Genomic DNA, 18,071 nt, shown 5'->3' with positions numbered 1-18,071 from the left:
GACTCTTCCCTCCTGTATGTCAAGTGTGATTCTAGAGAACAAGAGGGGCAGGGGGAGCCCTGGGAGTTGAGAGAGCCAGTGAGCATATCCCTCTTATTCGCCCTACCTGCAGCTTAAAGGCAAGTTCATGCTTGAGAGCCCTGAGGTCATCCAGCTGCTGTCGCAGCGACACCAGGGCGTCCTGCTTCTCGCAGACATCCTTCTCCAGCATCTTCATAGCTAATTCCATCTCCTGTCTCATGCTGATCTGGATCTCCAGTTCTTTTTCAACATCCTGCCCCCAAAGGTAAATAAATTGCTTACTCTCTCTTTCCTCAACGAAGTACAAACTATGAAATTCCACAGGAAAAGGTGTAAATTCCAACACTCTCAGGTCTGAATATTTGGGCAAAATAGCTACAAGCTATCATTCAATGCAGAGATATTAACAACTAAAATAATAACTAGGATAATTATAAAAACATTTACTCAATAATTTGCAAATCCAAAAAACTTGGTGGGCCGGAGATAATGCTATTTAATATGTCTAAAATAGACACATACTTGCAGCACTTCATTACAGTGAGACAACTGATGTCATGTCCTATTACAGAAATGTATATAAAGTGCTACCGTAGCCAGCATTAAAATGAAGCACTTGCAATTCTCTTCATTTTGAATGTTGACGTCATAGTCAAGAGCCCAAGGAACCCAAAAGATATTCTGGGTCGCCAGGGTAAACGTCTCAATAAGTGGGAATGATCGATATGACTAACTGAATTTTTATATTCACTTAACATGAAACTCCTTTTTTGGTTCAATCATTATTACTACAACATGACTTGGAGGATCAAAGATACAACGACCTGAGGTTCTTCTGCATCCATGCTGTTCCCTGGGGCATTCTAGGACCTACTTGCTTGGTTTCTTTCCTTTTTGAACAAACATGTATCTTTTCGTGACAAAAGGATGTGGAAAATTTTGTGTCAGATTTTAAAGTCACATGTGCCACTTAATTGAGGTGCTCCTCTGTGCACGGTTAGCTTGATTAAATCAGATTGCTTCTGAAAATGCTGACATATTTTAGGATCTTCCATATAGAAAGTATTTTGAGATCTAATCCATAAACACGTAGAAGGAAAATGATAATTATTTCAAGGATGTTAAAATTATATTGCTATCTTCTCAGAACATCTGAAATTCTATACACTGTTAGGTGGTGATAATTTTAGTACAAACCAGATCACCTTTATTTTCAGGCTCCTTCCTATTTTCAGAGATACTACTGGTGAGGGGAGATCCTTTTGTTTGTCATATCATCAAAATTGCAGGAGGAGTTAATTTACCAATACCAGGGATGTATCAATATACTAACACTTGGATAAAATCTATTACAGGAGTATTATTCATTATTATACATTTATACACACACACATACATCCTCCAAGGAGACCTATCAGAATCTTTGCAGGAGTGAGGACTGAAGTAGGAGTGGGGAATCACAAAGTTTAGAAGAGTAGGTTCCCCATATACCTAATGTTCTTATAACACAAACTATAAAAGCAAAAAAAAGGCAAAAAAAAAAAAAAAGATTGGCAAAAATCCTGTTGGCTGTTGAGAGTACTCAGAAAATGGACTGGGAAAGCATTATAGGGAATATGGGTTAAAAAGAGTGAGAAACATACACCTGAAACTAATGTAACACCGTGTGAACTACACCAAAAAAAAAATTAATTAAAAAACAAGTCACAGAAGCAACTGAAGTATTGCAAGAGTTACAAAAGACCTCTGTACGAACAACATTCTCTTCAGCAAATAGTGTGATATGGAAAAATCCACCCTAAGAGTTAGCTAAGAGGGCTTCCTCAATGTCATTTCAGTTGAATCCGATAATTAAAAATTTTCTACAGTTTTCCAATATGCAAAATCCACTGTATTCATCAATAAGCAACTAGCCTTTCCTACGGAAGAAGGTAATATCCTTCATAAAGAGTGTTGAACACTACATCCGAAACTAATGACGTACTCTATGTTGGCTAATTGAATTAAAAGAAAAAAAAAAAGGAAAAAAAGAGAGTGTTTTATGTAAGTAATGTCCAGTGAAGGTAAAAATCAACCATATGAAAATTTGCCTTTATGTCTAATTATATTCATAATGTATTCAAAATTAAAAAAAAAAAAAGAGTGAGAAACAGTTTTTTAGGATCTACAAAAATTTTTTGGCCCAGTACTAATGTTCCTGAGCCTGGTCTGTAAGATCAAACGTCTAAGTGGGCTTTTATGTTTAATGGGTTCCTGAACTACTAGAACGTAAGTGAAGTTTACCAGTCGCAATTGTGTCTCCTCCTTTAAATGCTTTCTGGCTTCACTCAGTGCTTGCCCTTCTGCAGTTCTGTCCTGCTTAGGACCCTTGAAAAGATAAATAAAATAGTATATATATATATATATATATATATATATATATAAGGATTTAGAAAAATCTATATAGAGTTAGCTGACACTAGGGAAAATGATTATATTTTATATTTAATTAAACAGGTATAACAATGAATAAAGACAACAAAGAAATGGAAGCAGCTTAGAAAATAAAAAATTCTCAGCAGAACTGGGTTTTCTTGCCATTTAGTTTAAAGTCCTAAGATAGCTTACCAAATCAAGTGCAAGAAGTCTTAAAAGCCTCTAAAAACAAAGTGACATTTACTGTAAAATGTGAATTGGGCCAAAGGTTCAAATGGTAATATATTCCTTCTCCAGAGATCTCACATTTGGAGTCTCCAACCATCCAGAGAGATCATAGCTCAAAGTAAGTAGGTCATCAGAAAATTCTTCCGAGCAGTCACAGTTGTTTTCACAACGTCCACATGTTAAAGTCAAACCCATTACTCAGAGAGAACTACTCTAGTCCCCACTCAGAGACTAGCTGCTTACTCTTTCAGAACAATTTTAATAACCATGGGTATTTGGATTCCGAGGTCACAGAAGAAGAGAAGCATGCAGATAAAAGGGAGGGGGGAGACACTAATATCAACAGCAGTGAGAAGCAAGAGATGCCAGTGAGATCAAAAAAGCAGAGAAAAAGCACCCAGAGCAATCTGGAAACATTTAAGTATAGGTGCTAGAAGCTCTATCAATTCCAACAGGCCCCCAAAGTAGCGTCATTTTAAGTTAGCATGGAATTGCCGATGTTAATAATTAGGATCTTTAGTCATCATAAACGGCTAAATGTGTTAAATTATGTCCTTTACTTAAGACTGCTTAGGATTGTGCAGTACATAAAAAGTTTGCAAAAAATCCGTGTAGACATATATCAGAAGTTTGATACTTAAGGGATTAAGTTATTTAGAAAACTCATTTACATGGTAACTCCCAGTGGTACCAAATAAACACTCCTTACAAAGCAGTAACATGATCTCAAAATGATGGTATATTTAATATAATAAATATAACACTTAAATATTGTACATATCATGAGTACACAGTAAGACATTAAATTAGACTGGTTCTTGAAGTTTCTCAACAGATAGAGGTGGCGGTGAAGCCAAGGAGCATCTGTGGGAGGAACCTCACACCCACAGAACCTCCATCATTACCCGATTCTGCACGGAGTCTCAGTAAAAAGAGTGTGCTTGATATGTGCAAGTGTTTGCTGCTTCCAAAGAGTCCTCTAGAGTAGAGGTCCCCCTCCCACTGCTCACATGTTAACACACTCTCTAGGAATATTTTATAAATCCAGTAAGGTTAACCTTCCGATTGGATTCCAATATGTAGGAGCTTTCCTCTTTAACTCGTTCCATTTCTTCTTGTAGGGTAATAATCCTATTGTTTGCAACTGCAAGCTGTTGAAAAAAATTTAAAAAATTTTTTAATCTTTTTTTAGCACAGGATAATTCATGATCTGCTAGGATATAATTTTCAGGCTTGAATATTCTTAGAAGGAAAGAAGGTTATCTATAACCACATAAAAATGTTCTTATTGTATGAGAAATTAGGAAAAGTATTTTTAAACTAGATTAGATAAAAATAAAAAATATCTCCTATTGTTGCTTTTTGTGTAAACTCTTTTTCAGTACCAAAATGTTAACTTAAGATTGTTTACCTCAAGGGTGTTCTCATGGGTAACTTATATTTAGTTATAATACCTATTTCTAAAATGTTTAATGAAGAGGTCATGTCATGCCTTGGGACTCATAAACCCTACATAAGACCTTTGATAGATGATTTTTAAGAGTAAAGAAATGAAACTTCAAAGTTCTCACTCTAAAAGATGCCATTAAGTATTGAAGAGATTTGTCATTTCAGTGCCTGAAAAGGTAAGGTAATGTTATTAGCAGTATATTGCTCAGGGGAGACGTTTATATCCGCATTCCACAGGAGGGAAAAGTAAAGTGGAAACACTTTTTCCTCTTCCGCACCTGCTAACCTTGATTTCCCACAGACAACATGGAAGAGGCTGAGTAAGCGTAGGAAAGGCCCTCAGCAGGCTCCTCTCGGCCAGGTTAGTCTCCCTTTACATGATCTCCTCACGAGCACTGGGCACAGGTTCTACTTGGTCCCTGTTCTCGTGCCTAAGTACAGAGGAGCCGGGGCTCAGGCATGCTTTCTAGAGGCAAGTCTGGAGTCCATATGTCCCTCTCTGCTCCACGGGCCTAACAGTGCAGAAAAAAGTTAACTTTGGACAAGTGGGCCTTTAGATCCAGAGACATCCTCCAACAGGTTCTCCCAAGACCTTAACATCAGAGAAAGTATCAGGAAACTATGGCTGTGCATCCCAGTGGGCCTTCTAATTCAGCTTTACAGTAATAAAGTGGACATTTATGTACCTTCATCTGTTTAATTCTTCTCATTTTATCATACTGGTTCAGAATTCAGCAGAGGAAAAGAGGGGCTTTGATTTTTGTTTTTTATTGGCCCTCTTAAATCCAAAATATATGGAAATGGGAAAAGACAGATCTGATTTGTCTTATCTGTTCTTTATAAAGCCTACACACAGGGCTTACCTGTCTCTAAAAATTCAAAGTTTCAAGAAAATAAATGTTACTGGCAAAATAAGTACATGAATGAATAAATTAATATTGGTAATAAAATAAATCTAGATCAGGAGGACAAGTCCTGTGACTGAGGGAATAAAATTAATGACCATATTTACTGGCTGCTTTTGGTGTGTCAGGCACTGGCCTAGGTCCTTACATATTATCATTCAATTCCCGCAAAAACGTTACTATTATCATTCCCAGTTTAGAGAAGACAACCAAGAAATAGAGGCTTAAGTGATCGGCCAGGATGAGAAAGTTAGCAAGTGCCGGAGCTGGGACATGAACGCAGGTAGCCGAGCTCTAGAGCCCATGCTTCACTGCGGTGCCATATTGCCTCAACAGAGTAGCAGCCGACTCACATTACAACACTTCTTCTTTTTTTTTTTTAATGATTTTTTTTTTTAATTTATTCATTTGAAAGGGAGAGAGACAGAGAGAGCACAAGCAGGGGGGAGAGGCAGAGGCAGAGAGAGAAACAGGCTCCCCGCTGAGCTGGGAGCCCACGTGGGGCTCGATCCCAGGACCTGGAGATCATGAACCGAGCCGAAGGCAGACACTCAACCATCTGAGCCACCCAGGTGCCCCCACACTACAACACTTCTAATCAGTGTATTTCAAGAGCTTTGTAGGGTAAAATTCTAAGGATCATTTCCATTAAGCTTTTTTTTTTTTAATTTAAAGATTTTATTTATTTATTTGACAGAGAGAGAAGAGAGCGAGAGAGCACAAGCAGGGGGAGTGGGAGAGGGAGAAGCAGGCTTCCCGCTGAGCAGGGAGCCCGATGCGGGGCTCGATCCCAGGACCCTGGGATTATGACCTGAGCCGAAGGCAGACGCTTAACCATCTGAGCCACCCAGGTGCCCTTCCATTAAGTTTTAATATAATTTAAGAATCTACATCCAAAAGTGAAGCCCACAGAGCTAGTAGTAAGGAAGGTGTTTTAAAGTTATAGCAATGAAAATGTTCTGAAGAAAACTGTTTAAAGGCATCTTCCTGACTAGTGCTTGAACTTGGTTTTATTTAAACCAAATGTATGCCATGGTATAGAAGAGGATAGTTATAATAAGAAATAGATTAAGATATAGATAAGATAGGGGAGCCTGGGTGGCTCAGTCGTTAAGCATCTGCCTTCGGCTCAGGTCATGATCTCATCAGGGTCCTGGGATCGAGCCCCGCATCGGGCTCCCTGCTCGGCGGGGAGCCTGCTTCTCCCTCTCCCACTCCCCCTGCTTGTGTTCCCTCTCTTGCTGTGTCTCTCTCTGTCAAATAAATAAAATCTTAGGAAAAAAAAAGATATAGATAAGATAAACAAAGTCTTTGCCACCTGGAAATTTTACTTAAGATTTTTCATAGAGGGCTCCTGGGTGGCTCAGTTGGTTAGGCGACTGCCTTCGGCTCAGGTCGTGATCCTGGAGTCCCGGGATCGAGTCCCGCATCGGGCTCCCTGCTCGGCAGGGAGTCTGCTTCTGCCTCTGACCCTCCCCCCTCTCATGTGCTCTCTCTCTCATTCTCTCTCTCTCAAATAAATAAATAAAATCTTTAAAAAAAAAAAAAGATTTTTCATAGAAACATCTAATGCTATTGAAGAAAAAAATATGTGGCTTAGCCACTGACAAATTAAAAAATTTCTTTACTAAACGGAAGCAAAACACGAGGTTAATTTTTATTCTTATTTTGGGGACTTTCCTAAGGGTTTTCACATATATATTCTGTGATCTTCAGAGTAACTCTAAGGCTGAAAGGAGAAGTACAAACACCCTCAACTGCCAGGCAGGGAACCGGGCCTCTTGGCGGTCAAGTGACTCACTTACTCAGAAGCGCATGACTTGTAAGCAGCATGACCTGCAATCAGGGATTGCTGGCCTTCCGACAATGCTCTTTAAATTATCTACCCTACCTCCCCAAGGAGAAAATAAGGCCCGTGAGGGTGGGAGCTTGCCAATCTGGCACACATAAGCCAATGCACACAGAAATCTCTGTCTAGCTCTAGCACATCAGCAGAACCCAAATCAATGTCTGTTGAATGAACAAGTGATGAGCACCAAGCTATTTGCTTCCACTAGTGCCCACTAAACTGTATGTCAATCAAAGAATATCCAAAACACATACCTCCTCTGTCAGTTTAGTGTTGGATTTTTCTAATGCATCCACTTTTGCCTGAAGATTGTTTACTGTAGCACTAAAAAGAGAAGAAAAAAGATAATGGTTTCTCTTGAAAAACAGAACAACATCCTATACTACCCATGTAAACATCCATCACAGGTATCATCCATCGTCTAATGTCCACAATTCATGGTGGACTTGCAGGCTCTAAGACAGTACACAAGTGGCTGTGGATCTTACCTGTTGTACCCTTGGCACTGAACTCTGTACTTACTAAGCACTTGTTGGATGAAATAAAAGAGCTGATCCACTGCACTGTCAACTTTAAAGTTTACTTATATGTAATAATCAGCTACCCGAATTAAGTGCTTGCCACACACCAAGCACTTTTCTAAATTATTTTATTTGCATTATTTCATTTACTCCTTTCAACAACCCTATGCAGTAGGTATCCCTAAATATAGATAAAGAAACTGAGGCATGAAAAGAGTCAGTAACTGTCATGTTTCTATTTCACTATCAAATGTAAGTGTACTTTCGCTTGACTAACATCTCCATAATTCAGTGTAGTCATTATTAGTTCTTGGTCCCCAGAGGAAATATACTTCAATTGTTCTTGAATTTTCTAGCTGAAACCAAGGCTATTCAAAATTTATTTATTTATTTATTTATTTATTTATTTATTTATTTATTTATTTATTTATTTATTTGACAGAGAGAGACACAGTGAGACAGGGAACACGAGTAGGGGGAGTGGGAGAGGGAGAAGCAGGCTCCCCACTGAGCAGGAGCCTGATATGGGGCTCGATCCCAGGACTCTGGGATTATGACCTGAGCTGAAGGCAGATGCTTAACAACTGAGCCACCCAGGCGCCCCAAGACTATTCAAAATTTATACTGATACTGGTATAATCATATTATAGGTCTTACTTAAATTATCTTTATAAGAGAATTATGAAAAAATAATAATCAATGTATTAATTTTTCAGAATTATTTGACAGTCTTTAGCATAACAAGAACGTCAATGTACTTGAGAATACCAATAGACCGTTTCATGTTCTGGACAGTTCTGAAAAATAGTGAGTATTTGGTAAATTAATGATAGTGACGGTGAAGAGAGGGTAAGTTAATATTATCAATTCAATGTATAAATGAAAAATGCAACGGACCAACATGATACAACTAATCTAAAGGTACTAAGGCAATGAGTGGTTTGCCCACAATTGGTCTTGAAATATGTGGTTGGATCTACTGAACCAAGAGGGCTGCCACTTTCAACTGCGTATGTCACATGTTTAAGAATTCTTATATACTTAATCACTAGAGTTGTAATTACTTACTAATCTTATACTGCCTTTCACTAAAGGTCACCAAAATAGTTAAATGACATTTAATTTAGTGCCTAGCTCAGTGCCTGGCAAGCAGGAATTCTATGTATTTTTGTTGAGTATCGCCTGAATTTATCCTCATGGCTCATCAATTTACTCTTCCTTTCCTTCACAACAAAATCCCCAGGAAAGTAAAAGTATTTATTCATTCTTTACTTTAGATGTCTGTTGAGTTCTTCTACATAGTTCTTCTGATCCAGAATTGCAGTAATCTGGCCATCTCTGGGGTGGGGTGGGGTGGAGTGGGGAATAGAAATAAAATAAGTAACATTAGAAGTACCAAGATCCTCCCTTCCCCAATCTTTTCATATAACATAGAAAGAAAAACCGTAGCACAGATACACTGAATCAAAAGATAGACCTGATGTATAATGTCTCCAAGAAGAATGACTCAGATACTTAAATTCCCCACATTAAAAAGCCTTTATTATAGCTTACATACCTTAATAACTTAGGTTATAGGTATAACATTACATTCTATCAGAGGCATTTAAAAAAATAAAAATTTTCTTCTCACAATTGATAACCTTTTTAGCTTTGCCGGTACTACTTATAACAATTTTCCATTTGTCATAGGAATTGAATTAAACTGATTTTGGTATAATAATAGTTCTTCCCAAAGGCTATAATTTTGCCTTTCAATGTTAATTTTATTTCAAAGTAATTGGTATAAAAAGCTTTCATAAAGATCAAGTGTTTATTGTTATGTGAGAAAATAAAGAGGGGAAACAGGAGGTTCACTTCTGGAACCAGCTAATTTGTAACAGGCAAGTTAAAAAGCCAGACTTTTCAATTAAAGTCAAATCAAGGCCACATACCTCTAGCACTACACTTAAAGAAAAAACGATATAGTCTTGGCTCAATGTCCAAAGTTAAGAACTTCAGATTAATTGTGCTTTCAACTGCTAAATTTATAAAGGGTATTAGGTAGTACTCTTCTGGTGTTTAATTTCTAAGGACCATATGGATATTTTAAGAACTTTTTTGAAATGATTTTAGATTTACAAGACTTAAAACAGTAGTGCAGAGTTCCCATATACTCCCCACTCTGTTACTCCTAATGTCAACATTTCATGTAAGTCCATAATGCATGTTTCATATTGCACATTCTAACAAAACCGAGAGGGCAATCCTCCTGATCAAGAAGACCATGTTTTCCAACATGGAAATGCTATCAAAGAACATTAAAGAAAAAAGAAACTTGATTTTCTCTGTACATACCCTTCACTACCTTTACTGCTGTTCCCATCCTTGAGATACATTGAAAAATCTATAACTCCAACCTACAGAGAGAATTTTCAGAATTTAATATAAAATTAGATACTTTTTCCAAGGCATAATATAATGTCTCTTTCTGGGCATTCTAAACAGTAATAAAGTCATAGCCATTATTTGAAACTTTTGATGAAAACGTAATGTAATCAAGAACTTGAAAAGGGGTTGAAAGTAAGTAAAGAATCGAGATTAAGGCAACAGGACCAGAAGACCAGGTCATGCAAGTCAACACAAGACCCTAAGAAAGTCAATAGAACACTTATTATAAATTTAAGGCTTAAAGTTTCTTTCTCTTTTGTTTCTCTCAAGTATTCTGCTACTGAACCCTATTCACTTTTGGGAATAATGTTTTAAAAATTCTAATTACAAACGCACATTTCCTTAAAAAAGTTTCAGAAAATACAAATAAGTAAAAGGAAGTAATACAAAATACCTATAGTCCCAACCACCACTGTAACATTTTGGTATTTATTCTTCCAAATTCTCATTGATGCACTATGTCTAAATTTTTCAGGACTGCTTTTATTATTCAGCTTATTTCTTTTTTAAAATCCAGGTCAAAATATCCTACTTCCTTTCCCATTTTCTCACAGTAAAAAGTAACAGAAATTTGCTGTAGAATTTCATAGAGAACGGGTGAGAAAGAGTGTGAAAGTGAAAGCTTTATTTATTGAGCAATTAATTATGTTTCAGGCTCTGCACAAGGTGCATCACATGTACTAACTCTTTTATTCCACACTATAAATCTATGAAATAGAGATATCCTTTTTTTGTCCCTGTATTACAGCTAAGAAATCTGAAGCATCAAGAAACTAACTACAAAATTTATTCAGCTAAAAAATAAAGAAGCAGAATTTGAACCTAAACAGTTTGGCTTCAGTCTGTATTTGTAACTACCATGGCCACGTATATATTTTAGCTTGTGTGTGTGTATTTTAGCCTGTACAAAATATTTTATTTTTATTTTATTTTATTATTTTTTAAAGATTTTATTTATTTATTTGACAGAGAGAGAGAGAGACAGCGAGAGAGACGGAACACAAGCAGAGGGAGTGGGAGAGGGAGAAGCAGGCTTCCTGTTGAGCAGGGAGCCTGATGTGGGGCTTGACCAGGACCCTGGGATCATGACCTGAGCCGAAGGTAGATGCTTAACTGACTGAGCCACGCAGGCACCCCGGTCTGTACAAAATATTTTAAACAGGGATTACAGTCAAGATAAGAATTTGAAAAACATTCATAATACATAAATGAGTCAAGTTAGAAGGAAAAACAAAGATATTGTTTATATTCACATCAAAAATTTAAAAATCCCATTTATGACTCACAGAATTTCCCTTAATTTGGTTGGTATAATCTGATCCATCCAAATTCTGAGATAATAGAACTCAGAGTGACCCACTTGGTAACTGAGCATCTTTTGCATACCTGAGAGTCCAAGTCTTCTCCTTTCATACAGAAATTGGCATCAATGACATTCAGACCCACCAGGAGACCAGCGATTATGGCTCCTTCTTCTTCCATCATGAGGGCATTGGGTTCATAGAATTCGCTGTAAGAGAAATTCACGTAATGCCAATAATAAAACCTCAAGAATCCAATGATGTAATCTCGAGACAAGCAGAAAATGCTGGCCTCATAGTTGAATATGGGTACTATGATAATAGCAAAAAAGTTAAAAAAAAAAGGATGGCTTGGATAGTTTATTTTAGATAATAAGTACATGAATAGACTCTAGATAATAGTCCAGCTGAAAGAAAAGTGACCAGAATGGTATTTTCACTGAAGTGATTACTTATGCTTTCCCCACATATTTGTATCTGAGATGCAAGGGATAATTTTTCAATCTTAAAGCGTCTTTAAAAAATTGGTCTGTTTTTCAAAATTTGTCTCAGATCTGCTTTATTTATAGGTGGGTGTGTAGTGGTACGACACTGTTATTCTAATTTGTATTTACATGGCAGCTAGTGAATCTACGTACATATTTATGTGTGTGTGTATATATATATATATATAATTTAAAGATGTATTTATTTATTTGAGAGAGACAGAGAAAATGTGGGCTTATGAGTGAGGAGAGGGGCAGAGGGAGGAAATCCTCAAGCAGACTCCCTACTGAGCGTGGAGCCTGAGGTGGGACTCCAGCCCACAACCCTGAGATCATGACCTGAGCCAAAACCAACAGTCAGACAACTTAACCAACTGAGGCACCCAGGCACCCCTATATATATTTATAAAGTAAGCTCTACATCCAATGTGGGACTGAAGTCAGGACTGGGAGATCAAGAGTCTCATGCTCTACTGACTGAGCCAGCCAGGAGCCCTCTTTTTTATGTTTACTAGCCATTTTGATTTTCTCTTGTGAAATGCCTGTTCAAATCCTTAACTCATTTTTACATTTACTTGTCTTTTTCTTACTGGACTGAAGGAGTTCTTCACATACCCTGAATATGCATCACTTGTTGAATATATATATTACAAATATCTCCTTTTACTCTACAGGTTGCCTTTTAACCTTGTTTCTTGATGAATGAAGTTCTTCATTTTAATGTAGACCAATGTATCCATTTTTTCCTTTAGGGGTAGAGCTTCTTATGTCTTGTTTAAGAAATTTTTGTCTACCTTATATTTTTTTCTAAAAGTTTTACTGTTTTCTCTTTCCCGTTTGTATCTATAATCCACCTGGAAAGTTTTTTGTGTATGTTGTTTTTAAATTTCATGTTACATGTCAGCTTCCTGTCTTATTGGGTCTGGGTTCATGCTAAGGTGTCAAAAGCCTTTCCTGTTTTTTGGGGGGTATTACATTTTGGCCTGCCCTGTGTATATGCCACAGTGACAGACTAAACATATGTAACAAATAAACATCTATTCTTGAATAGGTGTGTGTGAGGTGTGGGAGAAGGTATTAAGTTGAACTACATGAAATTGCCACGAATCAACTGCTTTTCATCTGCGAAAATGGCAAATTTCTGATTCAACCTCATACAATGTAGAACATAGCAAGAAAAGAACAAAGTTTAACAAGGTGTTCATACCTGAGAAGTTCCTTCTTATTGATCAAAGCTTTCATATATTCTGAGAGTTTCTTTTGCATTAATGCCAAACGAAGCCAGGCTCTTCCTCTGCCTACTGGTGTCCTACAGAAACACAGGAACCAAACAACTCAAAGTAGCAGAGCTGGGGGCCACTGTGGGACAGATTCACTTACTCTTGCTAATAGTCCCCAGTATAACATGCACACTGAGGTGCTCCTTACAACCTCTTCCACCTCATTCCTATGTGAGGAATTCTGTGTGGGCTGGTGGGATGAAGGGGCTCGTGGGTCTGGGAGGGGTGGGTTTGGAACAAGTGCTCTTGTGAAGAATTACTGAATGAGACTACAATTTGAAGACAAAACCTCTGGGAGGCCCAATTGAAAATGTTCCATCACATTAGCATTGGTAAATCCTCAGACTTAGTGTGGATCATGTAAGTACCCAAATACTAGTAATGTGGACACAGCCCATTTAGGCCTCTATCTGATTAAAGTTAAACGAGTCTAATTTGGGAAGATGGTTACTACGCTTTTTCCAGTTCTGAGGCAGGTTCCTGGTGTCTGTTGCTGAGGTTCACTTGACAACTGTTTTAATCTTGGCTCTCAAACTGCATTGAACACATTCTTTTTCTCAGTCATGTCTAGCACGATCCCTCCTTAGATCTAATTTCTTGAGACTTGAACTGATTCCCACAAGTGCTTTAAAAAAGAAGAAAATGTTTGGTCTTTTAATATGAATATAACCTCTTTAAAATTAAGAACAATTATCCCTCACAGGCACGCTTCTCTTAATATTCTATATTAGCAGTTCTCTCACAACAGTGCCGATTCATAAATAGAGTATTCTTTTTGGATTGTTATGAAATAAATTATTATGGTCATCATTATCTTTAGTCTTCAAGGAGATAATCAGTAAGAATGTTTTCCTAACAGAATTCAACCTTAAACTTACTTAAGTCCTGGAAGATCTTTAACACTTGCTGTTATCTCTGCAGCTTCTGGAACAAGCTTTTCTACCAATTCTAGAGGCCCCCAGAAGGATTTATTTTGTCCAAGGAAAGTTTTCTTAGCTAAGGTGATAAAAACAAAACAGTATTTCAATATTCTTTACAACATAAACATGCCCTCAAAACATAAACACATACACACACTTCTCTCTCATCTGTTCATTCCTTTTTCTCAGGGAACTAGACCTAAATTATCAGACAGTTCTAAAACTATTCATGCTTTCAGAACAGGTAACATTTTGTGACAATCAAAAATCTCCCACTTCCCAAGACTCAGTCCTTCCTCTTTCAGGAAGAACTTATAACTAGCTCTATGATATAATAAAACATTTTAAGAATACAGTACTTAAAGCTGCATGGTATTAGTGAGGACCACTAATTGCCACGAATCAACTGCTTTGATTCAAATCTAATAGCCTGTTTCTGGATTACGTATTCTTTTCCAAAGGAAATACAGGCTATTAGATACTGGGGAGGGAGAAGGATAGGAAGCAAGGAGAACAAGACCAGGTCCTGCCCTCAAAAGCTTATGGTTAAGTGGAAGAGCACAACAGCCAAGAGTCCACTGTGTGACCTTGGGCAAGTTACCTCCCATTCTAGGCCTTGTTTCCACCTGTCAAACAGAAGGACCGTATTAGACAGTAATGTCTGTTCCAGCTCTAGCATTTAGTAACCAGTGTTTTGTAAGCCCTGTATGCCCTTTAATTCAACCACATCCCTGTGTCCATATAGGGGGCATTCCAATAGGTTAGTATTACTAATTCAAGCCTCTTATTCTTTGGCTCCATAAAGACCGCTTTTCCTCTTGAGCATGTATTGCCAGAATATAGCTGCGTGCACATCTGCATCCTGGGGCCACGGCCTACCCTTCAAGCCGTGTTTCAGGCAGTGCTCCATCACCACGAAGAACTGCTGGAGGGGTGCGTAGTCTGAGTCCAGAGTTCTCCCCAGGTTCAGAGCAGATTCAATCAAGCCCTTGATACTCAGCTTGGCCATGTTCATCAGGTTCATGCGTTCGTTAGCCATGAGATAATTAGGATCTACAGTCAAAGAGGGAGAGGACGGACCATGGTTACCAGAAACAGCACATTTAAAAATTCAGCATGCCACTGTGTTGACATTAGCATCGAAGGTGCAAAAGCAATGCTTGGTAGGGCTGCTGGTATCTTGCTAAGAATGAAGACAGTGGCACCAAACTATATTGTTAGGTTTTATATTCTCTGCCAAGTACTCGCTGTTAAAAAAAAAAAAAAAAAAAAGATGCCAATTTCCCTTAGGAATATTGTTGGTGCAACAGTGAAGCTGCTTATTTTATCAAATTGCAAGCCTTGAGTACAGTCTTAATGTTCTCACCACCACCCCTGCCCCCACCCTAACTTGCACAGCATTCACACTGGTCTCCGTGATTCCTCTCTGGCCCTGCCCCCTCATTCTCCACAGTTTGTGAAGCGCTCTGAAAATGACAGCCAAGGTAGGAAAACAAAAGTACTTAAACTTTGCTCCAAATATACTATTCACATTATTAGTATTACTACTTATGCTGATTAGCATTATTTAAACTAAGCATTATTAAGTAAACTAAAAATGATTAACAGTATTAGCTCCCCAATTTTTAAGACTCAGCATGCAGTGTGATAAACTTCTTAAGGGACTAAGTACCACATTTTATCTGACAGAACTCAGAACATTCCAGGCACTCACGACTTCCACTTGTTGGTGCCTACCCTGTGCCAGGGACTGTGTGGGCTGCTTCTGGCAGTTACGATTTCAATCCCTCCTTATCGGCGGTAAGAGACAACAAAGGCAGAGTCTAAACCCTGGTTCACTGACTCCAAAACCTATGCTCTTGACCACTATAATCCACTTACAAATGAACCAATGACTCCAAATAATATTTATCCTTCCCTCCTGTTGGCCATTCTTTTACTATCTTATTTAATTCTTGTGACTCTATCATTAAGTATTATTGTCCCTTCTTTTACGGCGGCAAAGCAGGCCAATAGAGTTTTCAGATCCAAGGCCGAAGAGTTCATAAATGGCAGAATTTGGACCTAGATCTGACATGAAAGCTAATGCATCCTCTCAAACATCAAATATATCATATTCTTTAAAAACTAGAAAAGGCGGGACGCCTGGGTGGCTCAGTCAGTTAAGCATCTGCCTTTGGCTCAGGTCAAGATCCCAAGGTCCTGGGATTGAGTCCCGCATCGGGCTCCTTGCTCAGTGGGGAGCCTGCTTCTCCCTCTGCCTGCCCCTCCCCCTGCTCGTGCTCCCTCCCTCTCTGACAAATAAATCTTAAAAAAAAAAAAAAAAGACTGGAAAAGGCCTAGACATCTATGAACCATTTTACTTCTTCTTAGGATAACAAAACAATACTAATAAAATCCATACTCCCATAATATAAAAAAGCTACAACATAAAACAGAGATTATTTTATTCAAATTGGCCTTAATTTTCTTCATATAATGTTTTCATTTGTATCTGTTTTCACAGTTAAATAAGTAGAATCAAATGCCAAATTCTAAGCTAATTTTCATTAAGTTTACAGACTTGTAGATTTATAATTCCAACTATGTAAATCTTGGTTTGTTGTGTTCTCTAATACTTTTAGAGCAATATTTTATAAAGTCAGAATTGGTATATATTGTCATTAATTCTTTCTTGCACAACAAATTTTTTTTTTTTTTAAAGATTTTGTTTATTTATTTGACAGAGAGAGACACAGCGAGAGAGGGAACACAAGCAGGGGGAGTGGGAGAGGGAGAAGCAGGCTTCCCACTGAGCAGGGAGCCCGATGCGGGGCTCGATCCCAGGACCCTGGGATCATGACCTGAGCCGAACGCAGACGTTCAACGACTGAGCCACCCAGGCGCCACTGCACAACAAATGTTTTAAGACTATGCCTCAAATGTGACTCTTTGCTCAGGGCAGGTCAACTTGTCAAGACCAGAACAAGCTCGCAAGATGACATTGAAATACACAAAAATCTACTTCCTAAGAAACAGCCACGAAAAACAACTTTATTAGATATTAATTTCCAACTTTGTTACTGGCATTTATGTGCACTCCAGTGTTTCTAAGACTTATTTATTTTAGAGAGAGAGAGAAAGTGCAAGTGAGCAGGGGGAGGGGCAGAGGGAGAGAGAGAATCTTAAGCAGATTCTGCGCTGAGCGTAGAGCTTGAGGCAGGGCTCCATCTCACGACCCTGAGATCATGGTCTGAACAGAAATGAAGAGTTGGACACTTAACCGATTATACCACTTGGGCACCCCGCACTCCAGTGTTTCTAACCTTCCATAATCACTGGAAGAAACGAATGGCATAGAGGTGTGTGAGTATGCATGAATGTTTGTGGAGAGCAACTAGATTCTCTATTTAACGCCTCCCAACAGATGGCAAGAAAATGTTATTAAGAGAGCTGGATTTGAGACTTTTGCCAGAAGTGGTGATAGATTTATACTTCTACATTGTCTCATCTCATTCTTCTTATAATCATTAGCAAATGTTCAAGACATCTGTTTGGGGTCTGGTGAATAAACTACACAGAAAGATGAGCTAATGCCTAGGGAAATTAAAGTCCTAATAACTTGTACATTATTAGTATGGTGCTATAACCTGTTTGAACTAATCTAAATCAAACACAACCCACTCATTCTTTAGAAAATATTGCTCTCAACTTCAGTACTATTGACATTTTGGGCCAGATAATTCTTTTTTGTGGGGGGCTGTTCTGTGAATTAAGTTTAGCAGCAACCAGACCTTTACCCACTAGGTGTCAGTAGCACTCTCCAGTTATGACAACCAAGAATGTCTCCAGATACTGCCAAATGCCTGTCCCCTGGGACACAAAATCGGGCTCCCTCCCCATTGAGAATTACTACTCTAAACAAACAAAAGAAGGTCAAACAAAAATCAGGGTAATTTGAGAATTAGGCATAAAAGCTCAAAAGAATTTACTGCTCATTAATTATTTAATGCAAAAGCTAAAATGATTATTACTTAATGCTTATTATCAAAATGTTTGTGTTGAATAGTATACAAGTGTATGGGCATTACGAATAATTCTAATTACTTTTTTCTAGTTAGTACTAAAGCAAACTACTGAAAATAGTACTTAAAACGAATTATTTTTTACATTTTGTAATGTAGGCTAGTAGTAATGATCACTAAATCACTAACCTGTCATGGGAATAACAAATACTCTATTCAATCGGTTACTTGTCTTAAATCACACTCAAGTATAAAATGATTTT

At 37.9% G+C, this 18,071-nt stretch overlaps 1 protein-coding gene across 7 annotated transcripts in view; it reads right to left on the bottom strand.

Moving 5' to 3' along the window:
- RUFY3 (RUN and FYVE domain containing 3) overlaps positions 1–18,071 on the bottom strand; it is a 78,760-nt gene that overhangs the window by 15,021 nt on the left and 45,668 nt on the right. For all 7 annotated transcript variants that reach the window (XR_010409414.1, XM_045881049.3, XM_064584553.1 and 4 more), the window contains exons 2-11: positions 14,684–14,857; positions 13,763–13,880; positions 12,812–12,913; positions 11,205–11,328; positions 9,726–9,787; positions 8,661–8,726; positions 7,122–7,191; positions 3,723–3,815; positions 2,305–2,388; positions 107–274 (exon numbers count right to left, since the gene is read on the bottom strand). Coding sequence is in view for 6 of the 7 variants with exons in the window: in XM_045881049.3 (XP_045737005.2) it covers positions 107–274; positions 2,305–2,388; positions 3,723–3,815; positions 7,122–7,191; positions 8,661–8,726; positions 9,726–9,787; positions 11,205–11,328; positions 12,812–12,913; positions 13,763–13,880; positions 14,684–14,857 (1,061 nt within the window). In the remaining variant the exon portion in view is untranslated. The remainder of the gene's footprint in view (positions 1–106; positions 275–2,304; positions 2,389–3,722; positions 3,816–7,121; positions 7,192–8,660; positions 8,727–9,725; positions 9,788–11,204; positions 11,329–12,811; positions 12,914–13,762; positions 13,881–14,683; positions 14,858–18,071) is intronic.

This window comes from Mirounga angustirostris, unplaced genomic scaffold, assembly GCF_029215605.1.
Source record: "Mirounga angustirostris isolate CCGP_5_RB_7025 unplaced genomic scaffold, mMirAng1.0.hap1 SCAF_2, whole genome shotgun sequence".
In the NCBI taxonomy this organism is placed as follows: domain Eukaryota; kingdom Metazoa; phylum Chordata; class Mammalia; order Carnivora; family Phocidae; genus Mirounga; species Mirounga angustirostris.
This window is presented reverse-complemented; position numbering and strand designations above follow the sequence as displayed.